This window comes from Amphiura filiformis, chromosome 15 (assembly GCF_039555335.1).
Source record: "Amphiura filiformis chromosome 15, Afil_fr2py, whole genome shotgun sequence".
NCBI lineage: Eukaryota > Metazoa > Echinodermata > Ophiuroidea > Amphilepidida > Amphiuridae > Amphiura > Amphiura filiformis.
In genome coordinates this window covers 52,237,645-52,249,858 of record NC_092642.1, presented here as the reverse complement: position 1 = coordinate 52,249,858, position 12,214 = coordinate 52,237,645, and the positions used below count along the sequence as shown (strand labels likewise).

At 37.0% G+C, this 12,214-nt stretch overlaps 1 protein-coding gene across 1 annotated transcript; it reads right to left on the bottom strand.

Annotated features, from left to right (window-relative positions):
• Positions 1-333: 333 nt before the first annotated feature.
• On the bottom strand, positions 334-10,311 carry LOC140171824 (peptide methionine sulfoxide reductase-like). The gene is given in 6 exon segments (XM_072195157.1): positions 334-1,539; positions 4,626-4,719; positions 4,722-4,891; positions 6,843-7,015; positions 8,100-8,252; positions 10,156-10,311. Coding segments are annotated over 5 exon segments (819 nt in total). The 5' UTR covers positions 8,232-8,252; positions 10,156-10,311; the 3' UTR covers positions 334-1,289.
• Positions 10,312-12,214: the final 1,903 nt, after the last annotated feature.

Below are 12,214 nucleotides of genomic sequence, written 5' to 3'. Positions count from 1 at the left end.
AAAGGTACCTTAAGTCGGATGCTACATATGTCTAAAGCGCGTCAGACTCCAGTATTATGCGTACAATATTGTATGTACAATATGTACGTTATTTAATCTATTGCCATTCTATTTCCAGTAATGTTTAAGTTCTAACGAATGTTTGATGACGAAAAAATCGATAATATGTTACATACAATACCTAGCAGAAATATATTATCGATTTTACGTCATCAAACATTCGTTAGAACTTAAACAGTACTGGAAATAGAATGGCAATAGATTAAATAACGTACATATTGTACATACAATATTGTACGATATAATAAAAAGTCTGTATACTGCTTTATTTTGCTTGTGCCAAATGCATTCTAAACCAATCATTAATCCTATTGTTGAAGAGGATAATAAGCTTGTACCTGTCTATAGAAATGTTTGAAATACAGCTCCAGTCTTTATTTGCTATGGCTAATCCCTATTCAAGTGGTGGTTACAAAGGCATTATATTGTATTTGTATAGTTATGTATTAGCCACCCGCTAACAATGAGAAAACATTCCTGAACCTCGTTGACTTGGGGATGATTTGAAATGACCGCCACTTCAGATTGTCATTATTGTTTGATATTTTCTGCCAACAATGTGGAAAAAGAGACACACGTAGCAGCCGACATAAGGTACCTTTCGCTGTAACGGGTCACAATTTTGCTTTCTTTGGTGTGAAGTCTGAACCTTTGCCTACTACTACAACCCTCCCCCTGCCCCACCAATCAATGTTGGGTGTCTCTAGGCGGGGGCATATTTGAAGTACTCGTTTCGAAGTGTTCCAACCATTTTGTCCGGGATTGTAGCATACATGGTGTTAAAGTTATGAAGATTTGTGATGTCAATTTATTGTTTTTTATGATGATATTTTTGCCTCTATCTCAATTTCAAATTTGTCGCCTTTGGCCTCCATGGACCAGAACATGTCATATATTGCATTTTACTTTGACACCTTCCTCCCAAGTCAAAAGGCTGTATCGGGTATGCTATTTATTTATAGATACAACCTTAGTGCATGGGAGGGATATACTGTATAGCGGGAAATTTTTTCGCTGGGATTTAATTTTTACGCTTTTCACCGTCGAACAGGCAGCCGCGAATTTTTAAACCCCACAGAAATATTTATCACACATCTTAATGTGAATATTTTTGGGGAACAAGATTTAAACACCCACTAAGCTGTCCAGAATTGATAAAATCATGAAAAATTAACCAAGCGAAAAAAAATCCCACTATACAGTAGGCCTACAATGTATTCCTGAGCTAATCAATGTAAAGGCCCTTTTGCGGCACAAGACCCTTCTTTCCTACTACGTATAGCCTTCTTGATATAAACTATCTGTTCGTGTGATAGACCTAGACTATTTGCTTCCTCGACAAAGCTCTCTACAGTTCCATAACCTGCAACGTAACCTAGGAGACGGGTGGTGCGTGACGACGAGAGAAAGTGGGAATCGGTCAATCCTAGACTGGATGCGAGATTTTTGTGTTGTCGTAGGAAGTACTTCTGGTGATAACTGAAAGAAATAGGGAAAAATATACATGTCTTATCAAGTTGAACTTGCTCATATGGCAATCATATCAACAAGGGAAATGCCCCATGCCTTCATGTCAGAAGTTATAACGAGTGTCTGAGAAACTTTGTTACAACTAAAAGGGGAGCCATAATCGATCAAATGGTTTTGTTCAAGCACTCCAAAATATTTGGAGGAGGGCGATTTGAAAAGGACATAGTCAGGTGATGGAACAGAGGATGTTTAAAGGCATTCCCACAACCCAATGGGGTTTCTGACCTTGTATGTCTGGCTTTTGTATACATGTGGTACAGTTGGTCATACCTTGCATTGGGAATGTATGCAAATAGCTGGTGTTTTCATCCTATTATTTAACATTCAAAACATCGAGACTTAGGAATAAAATTAATGCAGTGGGACAATATGAATGTTTCCTGTAAGAAAATCAAATATCAGTCCTAAGTCTCAACTATTAACTCGCTGGCTGCAGTTTTAAAATTACCATTTTGTGTGTGTGGCAATGGGGACTTTGCCTTTAAAATTAGGTTATATTGATCAAATTTCCCAATCATAGTGCATTGTAGGAATGCCTTTAAGCCTCCTCTGGTGATGGAACAAGCATTAATATTTTTGTCAAGCCTAATTAAAGGAGTATTGTATGATTCTAGCATCCTCTTTTTATATTTTTCAAGATGTCCATGAATCGCTGAATTTTCAATGAAGTAATATTGGATTTGTTGCCCCTATAATATACATAACTTTTGTTACCAGTGTGTAGTTAATTTTTGAGAAAATGCAAAATTAGTCACAAAATTTATCAGGGGTGTAGTACCACCAAAGCCAAAGCTCTGAATATTGGTCGTCAATTAGAAAACAATAATGCATAATTTATTTAGAAAGCGGTACTTGTGGTTTTCACAAGTTCATATTCAAAAGAATCTTTACAATAATTGTATTTTACCAACATGAAATCCATTGCACCCTATGTTAATCCAAATCCATCTAAACACCTCAAAAGAAATAAGTCCCCCTCTGAACATGTCGTCATAACATCGTAAGGTTTCGTTTTGTACCAACAAAACTAACTTTGAAATAATGATATGACTGTTTCATACCTGCCAACATTGAAAACCTAGAAAACAGAGTAGTACATGGCGAATGTAGGGCGCGAAGCGCCCGTAGTATCGCCTCTGATGGCGGGGGGTCCAGGGGCCCGCTTAAGGGCCCCTGGTGGGGTCCAGGGGCAAAGCCCCGGTGGGGGTTGAGGGGGCGAAGGCCCCCAAAGCTAGAGGGTTTCTACACTGTAAAAACCCTTATAAGCCCCTTCACAGAAGACACATTTTATAGAAAAACAACAATAAAGAACAAGGTGAAAATGAAGCCCTAGGCTTTATACACTTTGAGGAGGGATTTATACTGCATATCTAGCAACAATTTCAACACATATTTGATGACTACAACCTTTGAAAAAAAAATGTGAAAAAAACATTCTGGGACCTGTTTTTATGAGTTTGAAAATATGCTTCCTTCACACAGTAACTGTGCTTTTAAAAATGCAGTTTCCTATACTTTTGTACATAACGATCATTCGTTGAAGCAATTTTTTGGCTTGATAAGAAGGCCTACGTGACTGATAGGACATTGATATGATGCACAATACAAAGGTAAATTTTTTTTTTAAATCCATTTTTTCTTAATTTTTTCAAAGTTTTTGGCGACTTTAGAGACCCTCTAGACCTATTCTGAAGGTTTGCATTTGAGGAGGGATTTATACTCCATATCTGGCAACAATTGCAACACATATTTGATGACTGCAACCTTTGAAAAAATGTGAAAAGACATTCTGGGACCTGTTTTTACAAGTTTGAAAAATATGCTTCCTTCACATAGAAAATGTGCTTTTAAAAATGCAGTTTCCTATACTTTTGTACATAACGATCATTCGTTGAAGCGATTTTTTGGCTTTATGACAAGGCCTACGTGACTGATAGGACACTGATATGATGCACAATACAAAGTTAAAAATTCATTAAAAAAACATTTAAAAAACATGTCAAATTTTTGTTGACTTTGGAGAACCACTAGGCGTATTCTGAAGTGCTAGGATCATTCACAGTTAATTTGAAAAAAATTGGAAAAGAAATTACGAATAAATTACAGTTTGTTATCTTTAATATGCAACACCACTAACTAATGTTTACCTCTTCATCTATCACATTATTATACATGCATTGGTTTTCCATGCATTTATAATATGTGCTAGATGAAGAGGTAAACATTAGTTAGTGGTTTGCATATTAAGGATAACAAACTGTTATTTTTTTGTAATTTTTTCCAATTGTTTTCAAATTAACTGTGAATGATCCTAGCACTTCAGAATAGGTCCAGTGGTTCTCCAAAGTCGCCGAAAACTTTGGAAAAGAAATAAAATTTTAAAAAAAAATTTTTAAATTTTTTTCCCAGAAAATCGGAGTACTCCGATTTTCGGGGGTTTAAAACTCGGGAAATCGGAGTAACTCCGCGAAAATCGGAGTAGTTGGCAGGTATGCTGTTTACTAAGTGCTGTTTGAAAATGAGAGATTTCCATGACTTCAGGGCTGAATGAGCCTAAATTGAAGACAAAAAGTGCCCTTTCCAAAAGTCACAAAGTAGGCCTATGCTTGTTAACTGCAAGGTGTATTGGGACAAGGAATGGAACTGACCATCTTACAACTCACTGTGCTGAACTCTGCACCAAGGGGATTTGCATGGCTGAATGATCAAGAATCGATACACATTACAGTAAATGTTCACTTGGTGTGGATTTTAAACTGCACTCAAACACATGGGGTTTTCCATTAGTAACAAGCCATGAATCAACTTTTGTGACAAGCATAGGCCTACTTTGTGACTTTTGAAAAGGGCAGTTTTTGCCTTCAATTTAGGCTCATTCAGCCCTGAAGTCATGGAAATCTCTCATTTTCACACAGCACTTAGTACACAGTCATATAATTATTTCAAAGTTAGTTTTGTTGGTACAAAATGAAACCTTACGATGTTATGACGACATGTTCAGATGGGGACTTATTTCTTTTAAGGTGTTTACTTACTCTTCAGCATTGTAAAATGTTTCAGCAGGTTGGATCTTAGTCAACACATCCCCATCTATTTCTTCCTTCTTCCTAGCGACTTCCTCCTCAGCTAACCCTTCTGTTCCTCACTATGGTAGAATATGCCAGACATGTACTGTACCACAGATGATTTACCCTTCTCTAAGAATGTTGGATCGTGATTTGCCCAGAAAAGTTTGAGAAGAGTTGGAAAGTCTGTTTTGGTAGAATCATATTCTATTTCTACGGCTTCAAAATGGTCGCCCCTGTAAGGAAAGTGTGACAGAATACATACAGACCGGTAAAAATTGAAAATTGCAAGATAATTTAATACATAAAAGTCTAATCAGTGGAATAGCTGTGAGAGGAGGGGTAGAATTTTTCTCTTGATCAAACAAATTAAGAAAAGCCAATGAAACAAACAAGAGAGTAGGCAATGAAAGAAACATGGTACAAGGTTGTGCCATCATTTGGGTAGGAATTTCAGGCTTTTAGGTTTATATATATGTGACCTGTTCCCACAGAACCAAACATAAGTCACTAATTTTGAAAATTGAGTTTTTGATGTCATCATTTAGTATAGGTCTTCAGCTTTCATTTAATACCAAAATTATGTTTCTGGGACATGTGGTCCTCATTCTACAGTCTTTCAACGGGAAGGGGGAAGCAACACAAAAAGGCAAATGCACGAAAAATGGCTTTAAAGTTGTAAAATGACATGTTAAAGGACTTGGTTTGGCTCAGAAAATGCTAGATTTGGGTGCTTTAGACATAAAAGAATATTTTATTTTCAATGGTAGGTTAAAATAAACATATTATGGAATCAAAAAATAGTAAAAACTGAAAAACAAAATTTGCAAGGTTTTTGGTAGACTATGCCATAGTCGATTTTTGATAAATAAAAATGTTATTAATCATGATGAACGCATTCAGTTGAACTCGAAATTATACTGATATTTAGTAGGCCTACATCAAAATACTAGTATAAAATGGTTATGAAAAAGTTTAGGCTATATAATTATATTTGTGACAGTAAAAGTAAAGTATAGGCCCTACGTAGGCTTATATTACTGAATGCAACATATCATAATGGCATAATTATAATGACACTTCAATACTGAACAATTCTAATTTTAGAATCTGCCAGTTTATTATCCGAAAAACCGACTATGGACTTTCACTTTTAAGCAGTACTTTACCCCGGGACTCACACACTGTCAATCATACTTGTTTATCAATAAAATCTAACCACAAGACTTATAAGCATGGTGGTACAATACGCGCTAGATGCATACGTTCATCCACCAGCACAAAAGCGCCGCATTCCCTAGATAGTTGTGTACCATAATGGTACCAGTACGCGTCGGGAGGATTTAAACAATAACGAGATCTGGGCGACCAATCACAAGCCAGATTCATTTTTAAAGATGCATTACATCATCACCAATTTTAGTTAGGCCAGAAACTCTCAAGGCAAAGTCAGTAGTCCACTTGGGAAGCTAACAAACAGAGGGCGTACGGTGACTGAAAAGATCAGTTGTGAAAATCTATCAATTGTGCACTCATTAATTAAATCAGAGTTTTAAGCTTAAATGTAATAGTCAGAGTAGTGCACAATTGGCAAGTGGACTACAGAGAAGTCTAGACTTATGGCGGGTTTCATCAGAGCAGGTCACATATGGGTCGCATATTTTAAGAGGTAAAAAATGTCTATATGCACAGGTGGGCACTTTTCCAAGAGGCAGTACATGCGAGTGCTTCTTCTTCTTCCTTATAAGTGCCTCCCTCATATGTATGAGTATTGTCGCACTGCGTACAGACAAGCTGTACTTATTTTTACTCTGGAACCTAGAGTAGATGAGTGTATTTTGAAGTACAGTCAACATGACCGGGATGATCCCCTGCTCTTTTCGAATAGCCTGTGACGTTCTTTAACGTGCACACTACATTAATGTGAGAAAATATGCATGTACACGGGACCGACAGCTTAAAGTGCCCTCCGAAGCACCAAGCAAGTAGAGTGAAGTGTCTTGCTCAAGGACACAAAGAGCCGGACCTGGGATTCGAACCCTTGACCCTTGGGTTCACAGTCCTATGCCTTAACCGCTAGGCCACGCTCTCCTCTTTTCCAAGAGGCAGCTTTTTAGCCCATTTTGGTCAAATCTTGCCCCCCTTAGAAGTTGCTCCCTCCTTCTGAAAAGTCCTGGCTTCACTTACAGATATTTGTATGTAGGATCCTTCATTTGGCCTCCTGTGTAGCCAGCTTTAACCCTTATGACCCCTGGTTGGGCCCCAAAAACTGCTTCAACTCCCCAAAAGCACCCCATTCCAAATGTAGCTTTTGTTGTCTCCACATCCGGTTCAGTGTATGGCAAATTGGACGGCTCTAGCTGTAATGACAACAAATGTAACATTGTTGGGCAGGAAAAACCTCCTATGTGTCAGTGGCCTCTGAACATGATTATAGCCAAACCTGCTATGTAACTTCTTGGCAGTTTTGTTTTAAATATGTTCAGGGGTTGCAAGTACATAGGAGGTTTTTCCTGCCCAACAATGATGATAATTGATATTATTAGAAACTAAACTAAAAATTTCAAGGTTCTTGATGCAAAGCATCAGCTGCAATGAATCTATCTTGACACACATCATTGTCAACTCATTGCACCAGGGAAATACAAGAATTAAACAAAATTAAGTGTGATTAGGCCAAAAAAAAAAAAAGTTAGTCTCAAAGCTGACGCGCGCGTTTGTAAAATCCTACAATTTGACAAAAAACAAATGCGGAAATTGTTTTTATTTCAAAAAAAAAATTTTTTTAGTTTTTTCCAGAGAAAATCGGCGAAAATCAGACTTTTACCATGAAAAAAAGTCGGGAATAAAAAAAAAAAAAAAAAAATCGCATTTCGCATTTGTTTTTAAATTTCTCGTGAGCTTTGAGACAAACTTTTTTTTTTTTTGGCCTTATGAGAGTCACAATAGCTTAAGAGAGGACCCCAGGGGTAGTACCGGCTGTAAAGAAAAAAATGTTTGTATTATTCAGAGCGGGGTTTTGCCAGACTTGCTTAATATGGGGCATGTTTGTTTGTTTGGTTCTTTTTGTGCTACTGTGAATTTGTGAAACTCTGTGTCCCTTAGGGAGTTGGTAAAATTTTTGCCATAAATCGCGGAGGGTGGTGATGCATATTTGCAAAATCTGCATTTATTTACGAACTGTGAAAGATGGGGTGACTGCTAGTTGGTATATCTGACGGTGTTGAATGAACTTCATGATAAATACCTTTTTTGAGCTTCTTTGTACCAGACAATTTTTTGACGTAATAATTCATGATATTTTTATGAAAATAGCACTTAAAAAGAATGATGATAACGTTAGGGACGGTTGGTTGGAACTTGGAAGGACATGCAAACAATCTTTTTTGGGGGGTGGGGGGAGTGGGGGGGGCTAATCATGTATTCAAATGATTTCTCACAAACCATATGCTTCATTAATTGACTTGTTTCCTCCTCACATTCTGGGTCCACTTGATCATCTGCCACTACTCCAAACTCACTTGCAACCAACAGCAAACTGGCAAGACTTAACAGCCATAGTTCCCTACAATCCATGCTAATTATAAGTGAGACAACCTGTATAAAATGGAATGTATACACAAAATGTTAAATAGTTACAATGTAGGATTTGGTGAAATGTATACCTGAAATCCTAGTTTACATGTAGGTCAATTAAAAATATCATAAATTTTATGCTTTAAAACAAAATATCTTTTTTAATCCAAAAAATCAATGCTGAATAAGTGAATTTTTCATTGGTCCAAAACAAAACCCTCCAATTTCCCACAATGATCTCAAAAGATATGGTGCGCAATTATTATTGTCTAAGTTTAACCTTTGGTCTAATACAGTAGCGTGCTCTCCTTTTATACCCTGGGCTTTTATCTAATTATTTAGGCCCGGGCCTAAAGGTTGTGGGTTCGAGACCTGGCCTGGCAGGACCAGAAGTGAATCGAAGATGGCGCTGAAAATTCCGATGAGCGGATTGTGATAATACACATAAATCATGTAAAATAGTATTAAAATATCTGCTGAAAAAAAAAGTCATGAATGATAAAAGGAGGATGCTACTGGAAATTTGTTTTTGTTCATCATGAGTTACAAAATGTTTTATTTTTTTTATTTTTTTAAGCTTAAATAAGTATGATCATCAAATTTTCAAGTATGATATTTCACATTGAAATTGTTTTGTTTAGAAAGGTGATTATTTAAGGGCTGTGCAATAATTATGAGCCCTGGGGAGGGTAAAATTGGGGGGCAAGAAATTGTTGGCAAGCCGAAAGGGGGGGCAAGCAATTTTGGCCAGCCGAGAGGGGGGCAATCGATTTTTGGCACACATTCATGGGCGCCTTTTAAATAAAAACGCTATAAAAAGGCTTAGGAAAACAGTACGGAAACGCTTTAATAGGCCTATGCAAATGTTCCTGCTCGCTACGCTCGCAACATATATCTAGACCATTTAAGGTTTGCAAATTGGGATCCCAAAAATTTGGCATGTGTAAGGGGGGGGGGCAAAGATTTTTGGCAGGCCGAGAGGGGGGGGGCAAGCGATTTTTGGCGGGCCGTTCGAAAATTTTACCCCCCCGGGGGGGAAAATAATTATTGCACAGCCCCTAACTTAAGGGGGTACTACACCCCTGCCCAATTTTGTGCCTATTTTTGCATTTTTCTCAAAAATCATAGCGCATTGGTGACAAGTAAGATATGTACCGGGGCAAGGACTACAACTACTGCACTTGAAATTTTATTTCAGCACAAACAACAATTGTGGAGTTACAGTCAAAAATGAGGGAAAACCAATATTTGATCAATAAATCAATAACTACTTGCCTTGAGTTGCTGAATTTTCAGTGCAGTAGTTGTGACGCGTTGCCCTATAATATACATATCTTACCAGTCACCAATGCGCTTTAATTTGTGAGAAAAATGCAAAAATAGGCACAAAATTGGCCAGGGCCGGGTGTAGTACCCCCTTAAAAATGAGGGGTCAACCATGTCTGTAGGACAAAAATTAGCTAAGTTATGGGCAAATGTATTTTTCCAAGTTCTGTGACCATCATTGACAGTACCTTACAATGAATTACTGTACAAACAAGCAAGTACATGCAACATTTTTCAGTACGGCGATCCATTTTACAGAAAAGCGATTTTATTTGAAAAAAAAATTACTATCAGTGTTTGATAACTTCTATATCAAGGTATACCAATTGACACTTTTTATCTTTCTACGTAAGGTTTCGTTTCTGGCGTCTAAATTTTAAATTTTTGTATTTTCCTATGGGGATTACACAGTTAAGCCATTTCTGTGGTCGCAAGTAGTAGTTGAATGAGGCCCTCACTAATAAGCAATGTGGGCATACCTAGCTTAAAATCTTTTGATCTGGTTGATTAAAAATTTTTCCACAATCCATGACCATGTCATTCGTCCATGTCCATATATCATGACATCATACCGGTATGTAAAATACACAGTACCTACCGACTTCTGAACATAGAATGCAATGCCATGAACTTCCACTTCATATAATACTGTATGTACATGTAGGCCTATATTGCAATGGACAACTTGCACTACAAATAGCACTTCATTTATATCATACAGTGACCTTAACCTGTCGACGTGTACTGTGTTTGTTTTGACCGTAGCATAACATCACTTCTAGATACCGAAGGTCCTCATATTCGCATGATGTATGCTATCATGCTGCGCACAAGTGTAGGGAGGAGGCTCACACGTGTGCTTGGACTACTCGGTATTTACCGGTAATCTTCGGGACACTCCGTGACCGACCCGACGCGAATGCGAACGCCGCCGCCATTTTCTTTCGACACGAGGTGAGTGCGGAGAAAGCTTCTCTAAGAAAAGTCACTTTTTAGAGGTGTTTTTTCTCCATTTAGATTTACCAAGTTCTGCTTAAAATGACATGTGATACATATTTATTTAGCATGATCAACTGCATTGTGAAATAATTTGTAATAGCTCATAAAAATCGGTTTTAACATTAAGCTTTTTATTAAGGCGTGTTCAAAGTATTATCATCATGTGTTGTTTTTCACTTTTTGTATTCATGCATGGCGATCTTTTCTTTAAAGAAGGGACTAAATTATTACTTTTGCATCAAGGTTTACTTTTGTATCAAGGTTAAACAGTTGCCAAACACTTTGAAGTCAAGGTTTAATGTATTGGAAGGAGGGCAGGGCTTCGATACCGGTAAATGAGGGAAATTATGGGGTAAAAAACAACTTTTTGAAAACAAGTGAAAACAGCTATTCTCAGTAGCGACGATGCCACCCAGCACACGTCACGTTAATCGGTGCTGCTATTCTGTAACAATAACATGTAAAAACTTGCTCTCAGAGAATTGCCCTATCATTAATACTTGAAATTTTTTGCTAGAATTTAATGCTAGTGTAGTTAAAAGTATGTTTTAACTAAATATTAATTCAAATTTTGAATAAAAGCTTGGAAAAGTTCCATAAATAAATTGTGAATTTAGACTTTTAGTGGTCATGCATGCATGGTGGTTTGAAAATCACGATCTGCGATTGTTGAAATTACCACAAATGGCGATCGCCCTGTGCACCTTTCCGGGTCTTGCATTGCGTGGGGGTGAAGCATCGGAAATAATCTAGAGACGTTTTATCGTAAGCAATATATTCCCCAAAATGACAAAAAAATGGTGAAAAAAGCTTTAAAATTAGCCAAATGGCTTGGAATTGTGCCATTTTTAGTGTAATTTTTACTTATTTTTGACTTTGTGAGCCATTTTTTAAGCTTACCCCCCTGATGATATAATTTGATTGTGATTTTTAGAAGGTCCTCTTTGCAATGATATCAAACACATGGGGCTAGGCTAGGGCATGGTGCATTTTAGCGCAAGTAGGGAGAAGGTGGGCAGGTTTTTATAGGAAGTTTTTGTCTCAAAAAACAATTGAAAAATAATCGGAAAAGCAAAAAACATACCTTTGTAAAATCAGCATCACTTCCGTCACATAAAAAAGATGGGTGGAAAGTGGCAAAGAATTTGTGAAATGATGCATTTTTTTAAAGAAAAATACATCATGTTTTTCGAGAAATTCGCCATCTTGAATAAATGCAAAATTGCTTTATTTTGAATAAAATACTGTGAAACGCGCTTGAAAATACTTGATCAAGCGCTCGTGCTACGCGAATGTTTTGGAGTTTGCATCACCGGTAGTTGTATTCAGCTCTTTTACGTCAAAAATTGGGATAAAAACACAGATTTTGCTGGAACAAAATAAAGCTTGTTCGAAGAAATAAAAGGTTAAAACATGTTTAACTTTGAAAAATGCGAAAGTTTAATTAGATCAATTCGTAATCTAAACCTTGGGCCTAAAAAAAATTGTTTGATTGGCGTAAGGCCGTGTAAAATTAATTTTTTGGTTCTCGTCCCCTCCCTCCTCGATTTCTGGAATTTGTCAGATTTTTTTTTTTTTTTTTAGATTTTTCAGACTTTGGAATGATTTATGAAATCTTCATACATATAAATAAGTTTATAAATTTTTTTATACACACA